Source organism: Nansenia antarctica (assembly GCF_963989245.1).
Source record: "Nansenia antarctica genome assembly, chromosome: 14".
Taxonomy (NCBI): Eukaryota; Metazoa; Chordata; class Actinopteri; order Argentiniformes; family Microstomatidae; genus Nansenia; species Nansenia antarctica.
Genome location: NC_137684.1, coordinates 23,939,914 through 23,957,666, shown reverse-complemented (window position 1 = coordinate 23,957,666; position 17,753 = coordinate 23,939,914). Strand labels below are relative to the sequence as shown.

General features: G+C 43.1%; 2 protein-coding genes across 2 annotated transcripts; both read left to right on the top strand.

The window, feature by feature from the left end:
• The first annotated feature begins 7,490 nt into the window (after nt 1–7,490).
• Nucleotides 7,491–12,576, top strand: ndufa9a (NADH:ubiquinone oxidoreductase subunit A9a). The gene is made up of 11 exons (XM_080544907.1): nt 7,491–7,554; nt 8,330–8,500; nt 9,283–9,380; nt 9,510–9,601; nt 9,917–10,058; nt 10,407–10,509; nt 10,908–10,978; nt 11,545–11,621; nt 11,809–11,904; nt 12,096–12,162; nt 12,310–12,576. Exons 1-11 carry the CDS (start codon nt 7,500–7,502, stop codon nt 12,478–12,480), a joined length of 1,143 nt encoding a protein of 380 aa, XP_080401033.1. The 5' UTR covers nt 7,491–7,499; the 3' UTR covers nt 12,481–12,576.
• A 1,184-nt stretch (nt 12,577–13,760) lies between these two features.
• On the top strand, nt 13,761–17,554 carry ribc2 (RIB43A domain with coiled-coils 2; the record flags this gene model as incomplete). Its single annotated transcript, XM_080544913.1, has 7 exons — nt 13,761–13,877; nt 14,266–14,347; nt 14,797–15,108; nt 15,518–15,636; nt 16,098–16,325; nt 16,450–16,616; nt 17,473–17,554. The coding sequence occupies 7 exons, from the start codon at nt 13,761–13,763 to the stop codon at nt 17,552–17,554; spliced, it is 1,107 nt and encodes a 368-aa protein (XP_080401039.1).
• Between the last annotated feature and the right edge of the window lie 199 nt (nt 17,555–17,753).

The following is a 17,753-nucleotide window of genomic DNA, read 5'->3' as shown; positions in this document are numbered from 1 at the left end:
CCATTTTCCTGCTGGTCTCGCTGTCAGGAAACACAGTCAATGACATAAGACTGTTATTTAAATGTACAGGAGACAGACCTACAAACTACACTATTGAGATCTGACCTCCTTAACTGACTCATCTAATTATCTGACTGATTTAGCTCCTCTCTCTCTCTTTCTCACCACTGCGGCTCCCTGCTGTGCTCTCTCTCTGTCAGCTGAGCCTAGCTGGTTGCCGGGGGCAACCGATGCTGAGTGGGGGTAAAATATAAACACACACAGTAGACGCCTGAATGATTCTGACAAAAGACTCCTCACTTAACTTCAGTATCAAACTGTCTTTGTGACGGCTCTGATCCACGTGGGCGTGTAGGCAGGGTTGCCAGATGGGGCGGGTTTTTATTTTATTTTACAAACATCATTGGCAACAGACTATACAGTTTAGGGGACAGGAGATGGGGGCAGTTTAGGGGGCAATAGTAATTAACTTTTTTGGGCTGTTTTTTGGTGGATTTAGCGGTTTTTCGACTGTGGTTAGGCTGGAAATTGTCAAACCTATCTGGCAACCCTGTGTGTAGGGTGTGTGTGTGTGTGTGTGATGTCTTTGATAAGACACTCCAGCCTACCGAGATCAGCGAGGGTGTCAGTCAGGGATTCTGCCGAGGCAGCATTCAACTCACTTCGCAGCGGTGAGCTTGTCCTGTTAAAGAGGCAACAGTACTGATCACACATCTGTAATGTCATACGGTAATATAGCAGCATCATAGTAGTGCTAGCTAGTGTATTAGACTAACTTTTTTCTACATTACAATTCTTTCTTTTTTATCACTTGAGTATTTATTGGGTTTCAGCATAGACATGGACAGAACATCATATCTACATCTTAAAGAGTAAAACACTGGGTAAAAAAGTGAAAAGGGAAAAGAAACAAAGCAAGAAATAAGGAAGAAAAAAAAGAAGAAAAAGATGTCTGGAGGTGTTTCAATAAACATGTTATGAGTAATATATTCTGAATGGGTATTAAGTTAGAAGGTGTTACGTTTCATACAAATGTAAACATTTTCCCAGTATTTTTCAAATTACATTACAATTCATTATAAACATCCCATTGGCGGAGCAGACTGGGGACAGTACAGAGAGGGTCTTGTCAGATGTATACAAGTGTGTAGGGTTCAGGGGTTGTTTCTAGAGTTTATAGACTCACCTCAGGCCATGCGTGACAGGGGAGGCGTCTCCACAGAGGGAGGCCAGCGTCACCTCTGCAGGGATGACCATGGGGTCGGACATCTTCTCAAATGTCTTGCCATGGAAGCGCAAGACGTGGAGCACTAGGACTCTGCTCAGAGGGAGACAGAAAGATTCACTGACTGATGAACTGATGAAATGTTGTGGTTACAGAAACCAATGTGTTCTATCTGTCTATCGATCTAAACAATTCAATGTATCAGTTGATTCAATAGTCAGGCACCGGATCTGCGTGTGTGTTAGCCAATTAGTAAGACTAACATTGTACCACATGAGATGTTTGACAATGACAACAAAAGAGGAGTTGGCTAAATTACACACACACAGACAGACAAGATCCTTCACATTAAAAGTCCTGTTTGTCCAGGGCTGTTGTGATGCGGGGGAGGGGAGGAGACTCACCGGGGCAGTGTGAGGAACTGCATCTCCACAGACGCCTGGCGGCCTTCGCACCCGGAGCAGCAGCACTCTATCTCTGACGCCTGGAGATAATAATAATAACAATTATTATTATTATAACTTTTATTTGTATAGTGCTTTTCCTGCAAACGTTGCAGCTCAAAGTGCTCCTTTGATGACAAACAACAACTTTCATTATGAATACTATTATATTATCATTCCAATACTTGTTTTGTTTTAATTCCCAAAGTGAATGACTATTATCATCATCATAATAAGGAGTAATTCATGTCTATCGTCTCTGTCATTGAATGATGCACTGTGTACTGTGATGAAAGTTATGCCTGTTGCTTGTTTGATGGGATATGCAAGACTGACATCCCCAAAAACAATAAACCAATGTGTTACCTTGAAGTAGAGCTGCAGGCTGTCAGTGAGGCTGGGCCTCAGCTCCAGAGACAGGTGATTGAAGTCTTCCTCTCTGGAGACTTCGATTCCACAGCTTACAGGGTAGGAAGTAGAGATATTAGAAATGCATTAGGTTTTACATGCACAAACAGTCTGACTCTCTGATGATAGTACCAGGGGGAGGGTTAAGGGCCCGTTTAACAACTACGGTCTTGATACTGTGGACCACTGATTGATGTGGTAGTGCTAGGCTGTAACAAAACTCGGAACACACTGAGGCCCTCCAGGACCAGAGTTGTCCAAACCCCTGCTCTGCACATAGATCACTGATCGGCTGACTGGCTTCAGAATCCATTCAGTGATGATGATATTTTACGAGAACATCAGACACACAGTCTATCTGTGAGAGCATGAGGCAATGAGAGATGTTACCTGGTGCAGGTACGGATGTTAAGGAGGCGGAATTCTAATTTGCCCACTGGGCAGGTGTAGCTGTCGAGCGTGGCCCGCAGCGCCTTCCCCTCCACCTTCAGCTGGTAGAGCATGTGCACCATGAACTCATGGGCGTCCTGGGAGGACAACAGGAGAGACACAGACAAGACGTTGACCAGATGACAACAAACTGATGCTTGGTTGACAGAGAGAAACTTCAAAGATTGCAAAAGCAGTTGTGTATGTATGACCATTACAAATCATGTATTTGTCATCTGATGAACTAGTATACCAGTATACCAGTTCACAAGTATGCTATGATAAAGTTGAGTATGAACATTAGACACAGAACTAAAAACAAAAGAGCAGCCAGGATGAAAGCCTAGCCTGTGGCTCACCTGCTCATAGTCCTCCATGTACTCCTCATTATAGATGGACACAGAGCTCTTCACCTCCCGCAGGACCTCCTTTTTAATTGATTTGGAGGTTCTGGAGTTTGTGCGCCTCCAGTTATGCAGTTCAGTGAAGCACCTGTAGAGGGAGACAGAGCATAACATCTCACCATACCTGTCAACATTGGGATTTGAAAATAATTAAAGTAAAAAAATAAATAAAATATATAAATAAAATAATATTTTCCCGAAAATAAGGGATATCCCCCGCACGCCCCCGGGCGTGCAACAAGAATTGGGTTAACTAGTTCCTACATAGGATTAAGTAAGTGACTACAGGTGATCAGAATCAGATACCTGGTTGAAAGTAAAATACTTTGAACATCCCTGCATATATATACATGAAAACACAAAAGGGCATATCAATTCAGCACATTTATTTATACATTACTTGACACCATGAAGATGTCAATGGGAAAAGAGCTGCGCAATGCTACCAGCGATCGTTTCAAAACGGAGATAACCGAGGCTACGTTCGTAAATACGCTCTGGAAATCTGATCACCACTCATGGAATGCTTCTTGTCCAATCAAATTACTTGGTCCCTTTATGACGTTGCACCTAGTGTGCGTTCCGGTGCTCTCAGAGCAAAATTACGAACGCAGCCCAAGAAACGAGAGGAAACAAGTCAACTCCGACATGGATATAACGATTATAACAATTAAGTGTTCAATTATATTATATTATAGGTGAAAAATACTGGAGATTTACGGGAAAATATTTAAACCGGAGCACAGCGGGAAAGAAAGGTAAAATACGGGAGAATCCCGGGAAAAACGGGAGGGTTGACAGGTATGCATCTCAGGTTCCAGCCCCTGAGTCTCCCTCTGCTTTCAACTAGACAAGTATGGCTCTTACAGAAAAACATCACAGTGATAATAAGGGGCTGTGTTATTGAACCAAATTCAAACGAATAAACCAGATGAGGGGCGAGATATGAAGGACACCCCCAGTGTGACTGTGTGTGCGTATGTGTGTGTGTGTGTGTGTGTGTGTGTGTGTGTGTGTGTGTGTGTGTGTGTGTGTGTGTGTGTGTGTGTGTGTGTGTGTGTGTGTGTGTGTCTGAGAGTGAGGGGGCTCTGTAGCCTACCCTAGCAGGGTTGAGGAGGAGGTGTGTTGCCAGCTGTCCTGGTGCCTAACAATGTCCTGGCAGAAGCTGGACAGGCCAAGGAAGCACTGGAGGGTGGCATTCATAAAGCAGGTGTTCCCGATGTTGGGTAACCTATGGGATCATGGGATAGGTGACACCAGTTACACACACTTACTGTAGTATTTCTACCTGCTGAAATGATGGCTATAGGACTGGTGATATCAAGCGAAAGGTTCTTTATATTCAAATCTGCAGACATACACCTGTGATCACTTTCTTTTCAATAAAACGAGCTATTAGATATTCACTTTCAATTCAATGTACAATTCGCATTTCTCAAAAAGCAACAAACTGTCAACTTATATGCAGTCTTGCTGCAAGACATTCTGGAACCTGCAGTTCTACTACCCATTCTTAGCTAATACAACAGAAATGTACTTCTTTTTAACGATAAATAATAACTCTTTTAACTGTCAATCAATTATGTAACATATTAATCAATCTCTTTTAACTATCAATCAATCATGTAACAAATTACATCAAATTATTCAAATTACTTTTGGAGTCAAACGTTTAGTCTGATTATCAAGCTGTTTGACATGTGGCTGTAGTGTGTGTTTTTTTACCCCAGCAGCTTGAGCTGGTTCCGGCCCTCTCCTCTACAGTTCGGATCCTCCAGATCCTTGTTGTGGCTGAATAAAATGCTGAATAAGTGCTGGTGCCAAGCCTGCTTCTTGGCCTTGGTTCTGCAGGTCGGGGCTCGGTCCACAAAGGACCTGGGGGACGGAGAGGGGAGGGGAAGAGCAGGCCAGGAGGAGGAGGAGGAGGAGAAGGAGGAGGGAGGAAGAAAGGAGGGAGGCTCGTCAGAGGCCATCGGAGCAGCGGTACCGTAGCTCTGGATAGATAAAGGTTTAAAGAATGCAGAAAGGCCTGATATTGATATGTTTGGACCACTAAGCTAGCCTTTAGCCTCCATACATACCTCCCCAAGGAGACAGAGGAACACCTCAGGGCGTTGGAGGCATCTGAGGAGAGACAGACAGACAGTCAGACAGAGATGAGTGTGACGAGAGAGACATTCTGGAGAGAAATGACAAGAGTACAGAGGTCTTACTATATTCACACACCTGCAATAGCAGCATCCTGTGGCACTGCTTTATTTGCCTGTGAGGCAATAGAAACAGCCTCAGGACATGGCACGGCTTGTGCCAATGGGGCTGCCAGCACCTCGGCAATGGCCTGATCTCTGAAAACACACACACACACACACACACACACACATATTAGCCTTAATCCATCTATACTTTCTAGGGAACATTATGACCGTCATGTAGAATTGGAGTCACCATTGAGTGTTTTGACTGATGAATCCGTAAGAAAATGTTAGGGAAATACAGAGAATGTTCATCATTGACTTGTCAAACCAATCAAATCCTTTGAAAGTGAACATCACACATCATATGGGCTACCTGATGGTCTCAGGCTCCTCGTCACTCTCTCCATCCTGGTCCTGGAGGGTGTCATCAGGCTCAGAGGATCCAGAGGATAGACCCACGAGGGCTGAAGAGGAGGTGGAGGACTGAGAGAGGGCTGCAAGGGCTGCAAGGGCTGCAAGGGCATTCATGAGGGCAAGGGAGGAGGGGAGGAGGAGGAAGAGGAGCTGGGAGGACGGGGAGGGGGAGACAGGGCGGGATACTAGGCAGGGGGCAGAGGGGGACACAGGGCAGGGTGGAGAGGGTCTGACAGGGCAGGGTGGAGAGGGGGAGACAGGGCAGGGTGGAGAGGGGGAGAGTCTGGAAGCCTGAGATAGGCCTCTGGGGGAGGGGGGGGTCCTGACAGGGGAGCCAGGGGGAGGGGAGGTAGCATTGGAGGGTTGGAGGGAGAGGGCTGAATGGATGTTGGCTCTGCTCTCCACATCCTCAGGTCGGCTCTTACACCTTTTTTTCTGTTTCTGGACAAACGAGGGGAGGGTTTATATTTCCATTAGCCTATCTGCAGTATGGTAATCTACCAGAACTCGAAAATGACATATAATTGATCTCCACATCACAATAATAATACAATATTCATTACCACCATTACAAAAAATAAAGGAAAAAATACAAATGTATATTTGAGCATACAAGCTATATAGTTCATCTGTATAGTTTACAGTGACCTATTTCAAGCATTTTCCCCCCCAGAAAGCCAGAGGCCTACAGCTAAATGAAAAATATGTAAACCAATAGTATACCATTTTAAACATTCAGAAAGAGTCAATGCAGAAATTATTGAATAAATCCATGATACCTACCTTTCTACAACAGCAATTAAGGTTTCCCATGTCGGTCGTGTGAAAATGTTCATCGCAAACATATATTTTTGACAGACGTTACCGATCACTTAATGACGCCATATAATGCCATTGTTACGTCACCGAAATGTTTTGCCCGCTTTGGCGCAAATTAGCGAGGCTAATAATAATCGGCTACATTTAAAAATATATATTTCTATTGACCATTGGTTTTAATCTTCAGGAAGTGATTCATAGGTCCATTATGCGGTGAAATAAATTCTAGAAATGACTGTTGTATAATTTATGTCAAGCATTTCACTATTTATTATAATGTGCTTAGTCTGCTTACACTATATTCTGCAAGCCTAGCATAGTATGCCACCCCCATCTGACTGAATCAGGTAAAGCGGTCATGAGAAGACGAGTTTTAAAGTGCTATATTAACATAAGCCTTAGCTTTGAGCCAAAATGGTCAAATTTTAAAGGCCCGTTTTTTGAGATATCTGGAAATGCTTCAACATGGTAACACGTTGTAGTGCCAAGATGCATTGTTAATCAGACATGGGAGGTATATGTTTTCAATATATTTATAGAGTATGTTAAGTGGTATGAACCAGAGTAAAGTTGTCTGTGTCTGTAGGCTATCTGTGAACGACATATAATGTTAAGCTGAATGGAATCAATATACAGCACAGACAGAGGCAATGACAAGGTTATTGAATGAGTGAAGCAACGTCACATAAAGACTCAGTAGAAACGGGAAAAGGGCTTTTAGTAAGGAAAATGTAGTGATGAACATGGGCAGGAAATAAAGCAGCAAGAGAAAAAAAAAAAGGAGCCTTCGAGAAAGTAATTGTTTAATTTCTACATATCAAGAGCAAAGGTAAGTAAGTAGTATAAAGTATAAAGTATCCTTGTGCTGTCCCGCACAACGCCACAGGGATTGTCTAGCTACTTTACCGCCCCCTGCTGTTGAGAAGCAGTAATAATAATAATAATAATAATAATAATAATAATAATAATAATAATAATAATACATTTATTTTATAAGGCGCCTTTCATGGCACTCAAGGTCGCCGTACAACAACAAATCTAAAAAAATAAAAAATAAAAAAAATAGCGCGTTTCTCAGTTTCGCAGCATTTTAGCGTTTTGGATACTAATGTAGTTTTACCCTTCCGGCTTGCCGTAGAAACCCCTGAGTGACAGGAGAATCATGGCGGCTGCAGCTCTCGTTAGGCGCCCTGTGAGTGTCCTTCCCCGGTTCTCAGGTGAGTAACACCGGACAGACTCACTGCGATCACGGACAGACACCGGGAGATGTGCGGCTCTGAGACCGGGGGAAGAATAACGTGACATCCGATGATCACAGGACAGCTTTCCAGACCCAAAACTACCTTCTGTGACCCTATTCTGGGCTATGACCTAGCTAGCTCTGGCTAACGATCCAGCTAAATGCTGGCTGCTATGCTTTTGTGTTATTGATGTTAGTTATGAAGTTTGTAGATCTCCAGACTAGACAGTGCAGGCAATCTTTTGACTAGCTTTAACTAGCTGAGAACGGGGGCTTAGACAGAGATTGTGTTTGTAGATCAACTATGGTTTGATTTGCATAGCAGCAGCTGTTCAGTGAATGTTGTGTTGTGTATGCCATCCTAGGTCAGGAGGTGGACCAGTCATTTCCCCTTTAACTGACTGACACTGATCTCATCTCTGACATTATCTCAGGCCTATACCAGCTGTTATTTTAGGCACCTGTCCTGTATGCCTTAAAAAATGTATGTGTTACGGTACATGTGGGAAAACTAGGGTTAGGGTTAGGTGCTAGGGTGACTTGGTACATGCTGGCATGTCTAACCTTAACCCTAACCTTAACCTTAACCCTAACCCTAGCATCCTAGCACCTAACCCTAGTTTTCCCACATGTACCGTATTCCCACATAACATTATGCATTTTGTTTTAACACGACACAATACTGCTTATGTATCTGTTACATACAGAATTGTATTACAAGTAACCGTAACCAAGTAACCGTGACCCTGCAGGTTCCTGCAGCCCGGTGGTGCTGTCAGCCGTCCCGGTGGTGGTCCAGCAGAGGAAGGTCCACCATGCCGTCATCCCCAGAGGGAAGGGAGGCCGCTCCTCCTCCAGTGGGGTAGCAGCCACGGTCTTTGGAGCCACCGGCTTCCTGGGCCGATATGTCGTCAATCGACTTGGTGAGTTTTAATCGGCCCTAGAGATGGGGTGGGGCGCAAGGAGGTAGAGCCGGCGTCTAATGGTTGCAAGATCGGCGGTTGGAACCCCGGCTGGCCACATGTCGAGGTGTCCTTGGGCAAGACACTGAACCCCCTAATTGCTCCCGATGAGCGGGCCGGCACCTTGCGTGGTGGCTTGCCGCCGTTGGTGTGTGAATGTGTGTCTGAATAGGTGAATGAGAGGCCGTTGTAAAGCGCTTTGGATAAAGGTGCTATATAAGTGCAGTCCATGTTTTTGAAGATCGATTAGTTCATGGGTGCAATGGATCAATTATTAATTTCAACATGCAGGACATAATTGTAAAAAAAATCCTCCTGACTGTACAGCCAGGAATGATTTGATACTGACAGTGAGTGAATGAAAGAGCAGGGTCTGAATGATAGACCCGAGTAGGATAGAATGATGACCAATGCCGCCTACAATCTCACAGACTAGTGGCTTGCTAAAGCTGTGCTGCTGAAAGTGAGGGAAAAAGGGTATTTTTCTATTAACTATTACCTATTTGGACCCCCTTGATCGACTTGATCAATCTGCCCTGATCGGCCAGAATGACTTAGTGACTATACTATGAACGTTCATTCAAATGACCTAGCCGCCCCATAGCCCTCTAGTATTGTCTGTAAATAATTGTTTTCTGTTGTTCTGTGAACTGAACATCATCTTTGTTTACAATGGCGTACTGTGTCGTTGTTTCCGATGGGACTGCTATGTGTGGTTATCGGTCTGTGTTGTGTCTTTGCAGGTCGTATGGGTTCTCAGATCGTTATCCCTCATCGGTGTGACCAGTATGACCTCATGTACATGAAGCCCATGGCGGATCTTGGACAGATCATCTTCATGGTAAGTAAACAGAAAGGCCTCTACTATGATGTCTCATCTTAAACCACCTCACTCGTGTCTAAATCATTGTTTTTCTCATGTAAAGTTGAACCCTTCAATGTTCTCCCATCTCCTCCTGCTATGTTTCAGGAGTGGGATGCCAGGGATAAGGATTCCATGAGACAAGCGTTGGCCCACTCCAATGTGGTCATCAACCTGGTGGGGCGAGAGTGGGAGACCAGGTAGGTAACTCAGTAGGTGGTCTGCGGCCTTAATCAAAGAGTTTAGTAGTACTTCACTTGATTTACTTTATTTATTTGTATAGCACTTATCAAGACAGCAGTCACAAAGTGCTTCACAGTACATTTGGTAGTATACAGCATAACACAGCAAGTAAACAGCCAACAAATAAAATGTAATTCATAAAATGTAAACAAGCACTTCACAAAAGCAATGAAACGACATGTCGTACCTTAAAGTACCTTATTCTGCTCTTGGATGCAAGTTATGCATTATTATAATATCATTCTTTATTTTTTTCCTCTATCTCTCTGAAGCAACTATCGCTTTGAGGATGTGTTCGTGTCAATCCCCCAGCAGATTGCGAAGGCCACCAGGGAGGCTGGCATCACCAAGCTCATCCACATGTCTCACCTCAACGCAGACATCCGCAGCCCCTCTAAATACCTGAGGAACAAGGTCCTGTACCCTGAAGGGCTTCCATGAAATCTCCTACCATGCCATTATATCTATTACCAACAAAAGTGATCTCCTGATAACGTATTTCGACTGTGTTTTCTTAGATCCTTCTCTTCTTATCTTTTTCCGTTTTCACAGATGTAAACATGCATCACATATGAAGGCGTGTAATGTAGATATATCCCACATACTCAGATTAAAATGTGTATTAGATGTAATGTGATATAAAGATCTTAGGTGTAGCATCAGTGTCATATAGATGGTGTATCTCATTCTGCAATCTGCAGTCATGTGTAATCCAGATGTATGTCTTTATTAATGTGGGATATGTCCGGTGTTTCTGTGCAGGCAGTAGGTGAGAGTGCTGTGAGGGACGAGTTCCCTGATGCCATCATCATGAAGCCTTCTGAGATGTTCGGGAGGGAGGACAGGTTCTTCAACCACTTTGCCAGTAAGTAGCCTAAGCAGGAGGGTCACCACTGATTATTTTCACGAACTGGTGCATGTAGTCCAGTCTGGATGGTCTGATAACATTTTACTGGTTGACTATGAGATTAAGCACAAAGAAGCGTCAACATGAATCAGAATTCATTAATGGGATCATGTTTGACCTCATTGTAAGTTCTCTATTGCACTGGAAACTGTAGCTGTTGTGCATGTCCGATCACTTGAATTGCAGTGCATTGATTAAAAATGTTTAAAGAATTATCTATCTATTCATTAAATGAATTCATCTTAATATATCAGTAAGGAGCTATAATGATTTTCTTTCTTTTTGAAAACTGAGTGAATTATTGGTCTTTGTTTAAAAAATGTGGGGTGACTTTATTCTCCTGTGTTGACATACAGACATGCGCTGGTTTGGGAAAGCTGTGCCTCTCATTGGCATGGGGAAGAATACTGTGAAGCAGCCTGTTCATGTGAGTCTATGGCCCAGTTCCTACAATGCCCCAACAACCCCTGACACACTTGTTCATCTGAAAACAGATTGGATATAGGTATACAGGTATATAGATATATACAGTAGGTGTAAGCAAGATGGTAGTAGCTCCACCTTGCTCTCTCATAGGCTGGGTGGATTTGTTTTTGTTGTTGTTGCCATCTTGCTCATACTTATCTAACACCCTCAGATCTACCCAGGTGTCTTATTTAGGGAATTGTGGCTCTGGACAGGTCCTATATGTCCTTCTGATCTCAGCCCTGCGTCACCTTACTGTAGAAGCACCAGGACTCAACAGACTCCTTGGGGCGCTTAGGTGGCGTAGTGGATTAAGCGCTGACCATGTACCGCAGGGTACGGTTCGATTCCAGCCGCGGACATATCCTGCATGTCATCCCTTCTCTCTCTCTCTCACCCATCCTTCCTGTCATAATCTCTACTATAAACTAAAAAGAAAAAATATGAGTGGGACTGCCCCACTCAGAAAAAAACAACTTAAAAAATCACAAAGACTCAACAGACTCCTTCTCCCTCTGTTCTCCTCAGGTGGTGGACGTGGCCAAGGCCATCATCAACGCCATAAAAGACCCCGACGCCAACGGGAAGACTTACGCCCTAGTTGGGTAAGGACTTATTACGGCCTTTACTTTTAATCCCGAGATACCTGTTGAATCCTACAAGGCGTCACTGTCAATTGTATCTAATCTGTATCTATTCTATCTATTCTTTACAAATCTGTGGCAAAAGTGACAACATTAGCCAACTTGTTCATCGGCCTGTTTGTGTGTTTTTTGTTACTTTATTACTCAGACCCAACCGCTATCTCCTTCATGACCTGGTGGAGTTTGCCTATGCTGTGGCCCACAGGCCCTTCGTACCCTACCCAATGCCACGCTTCCTGTATCAGTGAGTATGCAGTACACAGTGGCTATTTTTGCTTAGGAACCTGATATACTCCCATGTATTTCCATGTCAATTCTCTAGCCTTTTCCCCATGAATGATGATCTAGTAGTATAGATTGTCATGCCAACCCTAGGCGCGATGCCAAGTAACCTCAATACTGACCACAACAAAACACCTCTTTCTCTAATTTCAGTCTTGTTGCAAGTTTCTTTGCGATGAATCCATTTGAGCCATGGATCACTCCAGACAAAGTAGATCGGGTAAGAAAAAAGCAACAGAGGTATAACACGTAATAAACAGCTAATAATAATAATAATACATTAGACTTATATAGCGCTTTTCTAGACACTCAAAGACGCTTTAAGTGTACGTTTTGGCACAATAACATGTGTTTGTGGTCGTTCCAGTTCCACAGCTCAGATCTGAAGTACCCAGGACTTCCTGGTCTGGAGGATCTTGGGATTACTCCCTCCTCCGTAGAGCAGAAGGCCATCGAGATCCTGCGGCGTCACCGTCGCTTCCGAAACCTGGAGGCGGACCTGGACGAGGCCAAGCCAGCCAAGACCGTCAGCTTCTGACCGCCTGACACCACAGGCTCCTCACCCTATACTGTGCTGTCTGCTTTTACAAATGTTCTCTGTACATAAATAAATAAAAGATGATCATCTAAACTATTTTTATGTTCGGACTTTTTCATGATTCGGAATATTATTCCTAGGTAGATTAGATTGCATTTAGACAAGACGCTACACTACTGTTTTTGCTACTGGTGACGTATCAGGGTCTTGAAGGGTTGTCCCATTTCATAAGGGAAGATTTTCAACCACCCCTTGTGACTCTCTTCCGAGGGGCAAGCCGTGGCTCAGAAACTAGGGGTAGGAAAAGGAAATGGGATGGATCAGGCAGAGAGAGAGTTAACTTCCACAACAGGAGACCTCCATTCCAGAGAAGGGTTTAAGCTGCCAGACTTTGTATCGGTGGGAATATTTTTGTGTAGATCAGTGACAAAAAAAATAATCTGTGCATCCCCTACGTTTCTTCATATTTATTGTAGCCTAATGTCATTTGTTCTGCCTTTTTGTGACAGTGATACTGACAATACTGACTATATTCCCCTATTTTACTACTAATTTCCTTAGCTCAAATCAGGGCCCACACACCAGTAACAGCTGTTTCTGGCATTTGTTTTTCTTCCAGGACAAAGAACTCAAAAACAGACAGATGTAAAGATGTTGAGATGGCCAATGAACAACTTGTGATTCAGGAATGCACTGACTGACTAGCCCAATTCAATCCATCCTCAACCCTTCTAAAGAAGGATTGTCATAATTAGTCATAATCCAATAAAAATCTGTTTATGAAGTTCAGTGTAGGCCTACTATTTGAATTTCAACAACATGACTATGGTCAGACATTCACTGTGAGTGTATGAATCTAACTGCTACTTATCACTGCAATATCATTGCTATAATTCGTGAGTTTAGAATGATAAGGTTCTATTTCCGTTTAGGGCAGTTCAGAGATATTGAGCGTCAAAGTTTTTACATTCCAGGCATTATGTTTTGTGAGATGGAACCTTTGTATTTTATGAATTACTAACTTTAAAAAAATCTACATTTTAAAAATAACACCACACACAGGCATTAATAAACACCTAATTTGACAAAAATGGAGATAGAACCTTATAATTCTGACGTCACGACTTCTCACCAAACTGAGGTCGGCCACATCCCGAGAGGATCCGAAGGTTTCCGAAGTTTGGGTCTCTTAGCAACGTAGATGTTTACAGTGTCGGTTGATATTCTCGCATCGGACCTTTGCGCAGGGAAACACGAATAAAAACCTGTAAGATATTAAAATGTACAATGTTGAATTACTCTCAGACCGCGTCGCTGCGGCCAGTCTGGAGAGGAGGAGGAATAGAGAGATGCAGCGACAAGACCGGATTTTCAATTCTCAAGTTAGAACAATTGGGGTAAGTTACAAGTTATTGTTACAAGTCGTGACATTAGAATTAGAAGGTTCTATCTCCATTTTTGTCAAAATTGAGTTTTTTTTACATAATCTGATCCATTAGGTGTTTATTAATGCCTGTGTGGTGTTATTTTTAAAATGTTGACATTTTTGAGTTAGTAATTCATAAAATACAAAGGTTCCATCTCACAAAACATAATGGAATGTAAAAACTTTGACGCTCAATATCTCTGAACTGCCCTAAACGGAGATAGAACCTTATCATTCTAAGCTCACGAAGTGCAGGGCTCAGAGACTCCATGCATTGGGACCGATATTTTGGCTTGGAAAGGATCATGGTGATCGATTCACATTTGCAAGTTAACCATGTTCTTTTTTTTAATATACAGATTGATAAAGAAGCTATTGATTTCCAAATAAAAGAAAAAAAGAAAAAGGAGGAGGCTGAGGCAGATTTACACAAAGCATATGGTAAGTCTAGAATGGAGGTAGGCCTAGTAGGTCAGGGCAGGGAGGACATTGCCTTTCTATTCCATTCCTGGCAAAACACTGTATTCTATTCTAAGTAGCCTAATGGTAGAGTTATAACTCTGGATAGTGTATAGCCTTTATTTATGTAAACCAGCTCTTTTCCCTTCTTGTTTTTAGTATTTTTTTCCTAGCACCAGGGGAGCCCCCCCTCCTAAATGTCGTTGTATGGTACCTGTACTGTATTAATGACAATAAAGACCATTCATTCATTCATTCATTCATAACACTAACTGCTCTGTATTAGCTTCTCTTCAAGGACTGGCTAAACAATCAGGTTGTAAAATCTCTGACAACAATCCTAAGTGAATACATTCAATACAAGTCATGACAAAGTAAGTAAGTGTCTCAGTGTGTAGCCTACATCTCTTACTCATTGGAATGCCCTGTAGATGCAGATCTGGTGCGCAACGACAGGGCGGCCTGCCTGCTTGACCAGCGCCAAGTCAAAGACGACCGTCTGATGCAGGAGGCAATCACAGGCTTCCGCCAGAACTTCCAGCAGCCCTGGAGTCGGCGGGAGTTTGACCTGAACGACCCTGAAATGCTGAAGAACCAAGAGGGGGTCCAGATGTTGCCGGGGCTGAAGGGAGAGGACCCAGACAGCCAGGGGAGGACTAAGAGGCAGCAGGAGCAGCTCAGGATGTGGTTCTTCCAACAGCAAAAGGAGCTGGCCAATGCACGATACGAACGCAGGCTAGAAGGTAAAGTATACCATGTATTTCCCAGATACTTTTCTGTCCCAGACACATCTTCCACACTTCCGCTTCAGATGCTATGCATGCAATAGCCTGGGGTTGAGGTTAAGTACCATACAACCAAACATATCTTGCCTGGTACCACACCCTACACCAGGATTTTTCAACTCTCTGTTCTGGAGAGCTACTGTGTGTATTTACTTTAAACTAACACACCAATCAACCAACTATCATGGTGGTCTTGGGTTGATAGTCATTGTGCCAGGTGTGATAGTGCAGGGCTGGAACAGACGTCTGCACATTTATTAACTCTTCAGCAGAGGAGTAAGAGAGGCCTGCTACTACGCTATCAGACTCTGCCTCTCAAACACGGCTGCCTTTTGTCAAATGTTCTGCCTCTCCCTCCCCCCTTTAGAAGAGCAGTATGACCAGACCCGAGTCGACCTGGACAACCACGCTCTCCAGCTGCAGAAAGGTGAAGAGGAGAGTAGGAGAGCCGTAACCTTGGCCACTAAAGATTTCAACCTGGCTAAGGTGAGTTCTAATACCTGCTGCCTAATAAGGTGTGTTGCATCAGGATTCGTGTAACATCCTGTAACATGCAACATTATATACACTGATGCTTGAAAACGTGTGAACCCCTTGTGCAACTATATATTTGTTTTGTTTCTACCATGAAATCTTTATTTAATCAGAACCAGTATTTTTTATCTGACATAACATGTTTATATTTACCAATTCCATGTTGGTTTAGAATGGTCTTCCAGAAACCTTCAGGCAAAAAAATAAATAAATCTATAATTGCACAAGGGGTTCACATACTTTCAAGCATCACTGTAACTTGTCTACTCTGTTGCGGCATGTCCGTTTGTCAGCAGGGAATTTGAATTCATACATTTGTATGCAACTTTCCTTTATCAGCCCACAGATCAAAAATGATAGGGTATGCACTTCATATTATATTTCATCTATATTCCATCTCTATGGTTCCCCAGGCGGCAGAAACTGCAGAGCGGCGTTATCTGGAGTGGCAGCAGGAGGAGGAGGACAACAGGACAGACATCCTGAACCAGCTGCAGGGGGAGCTCCTGAGCGAGAGCCTGGACCAGGGCGTCAGTGTGCTGGGCCTGCCTCGCCTCAGACCTGACAGCTACAAGGGCCTCACCCCAGAGCAGCTGCAGCACATCATACAAGCCCAGCAGGAGCAGGTGGAGGAGAAGGAGGTACTATAAATCTGACATGTTGTCTTCCTGGATGTATATCTTCTGGACATGACTGAATAAATTGCTAAATGTGTGTGTGTGTGTGTACATGTGTGTGCTCATAATTTATATTCATGTTCTTTAGAGGATCCATGCAGAGCAACATGAGGAGGAGGCCCAGCAGGACCGTTTCCGCGTGGCGTCTGCTCGTACGGCCCTGCTCCTGGAGAGGCGGCAGGCCCGCAGCAACAAGCAGCTGAGGCGCAGCCTGGACAACACCAACGCTCAGCTGGCAGACGCCCAGCACGCGCAGTGAGTCACTCAACCACATGCGCAACATAACTGTCCAACACGCTCTCACTGATGTTGGAAATGCTGAAATGAACAGACGATATCACACATGGACTCAAGTTTGATTTCTATATCTTTTTGGGGGGGTTTGTTTAACAATTATAAGGTGAAATACAATAGTTCAATTAATTACAAGGCACAATGTCAGATGCATGATGCAACATTTAGACATGGACACACCTGTACTTGATTTCTTTATTAGTTTATAAAATAGTTTTCTTCTGTTACTCTGTCATACGTCAACACCCTATCATTACTAATAACATATTTAATTACGTTCACAACTTTCTGTAATCCTCACACAGGATGGATCCTATTTTCTACTTCAAAATAGGAAAAAGTCCACTTTTAGATGCCAGTGGCCTGTAATTACTGAAAGTATACTCCAGAGGATTAATTAAGCAATATCACACGAGAGGGAGTGTGTTATACTGAATATCAGCATGGCTGTGATTCGGTCGCATGCTTTTATACAACAGTTCTACAGCGCAATTGATTAGTTAACAGTAATAAGTGACAACAGATTATGATTTGTTTGTTTATTTAATCATTTATTTTGGCTCCGTCAACAAAAAATTGTTCCGCAACTGGACTGTTGCCTAGTAACCTGAACACAAACATCTGCAGGCTAGCTACTTTGATATTAACGGTTATTTCGGAGTGATACATATAGTTAAAAGTCCCAGTGCTGTTATACTGTATATCGTAACTCATGGAATGCCTCTTGTCCAATCAAATTACTTGGTCGGAACTAACTGTTGTATAACAATGAATAATCACTCCCTCTCTCTCTCCTCTGGGTGTTTTTTCATTTCAGGAAAACCTATCTTGACAAGCAAGTGTACATTAACAACCCAGATGAAAATTACTTCTCCCAGTTCAACACCAGCAGTCGATGAAGGACTACCATGCCATACCATGGTGCACATTATTACTATTATGGAGAAATACATTACTTGTGATACAGATTGAAGTAATAGTAGACATAATAAAATAATTGTAATACAGCAAAAGAAAACAATGTATCTTTAATCTTGTCTTGCATTCATTTATTTTTCTTTACACAATTTACAGAATAGTGAATACGACTCTTTAAAT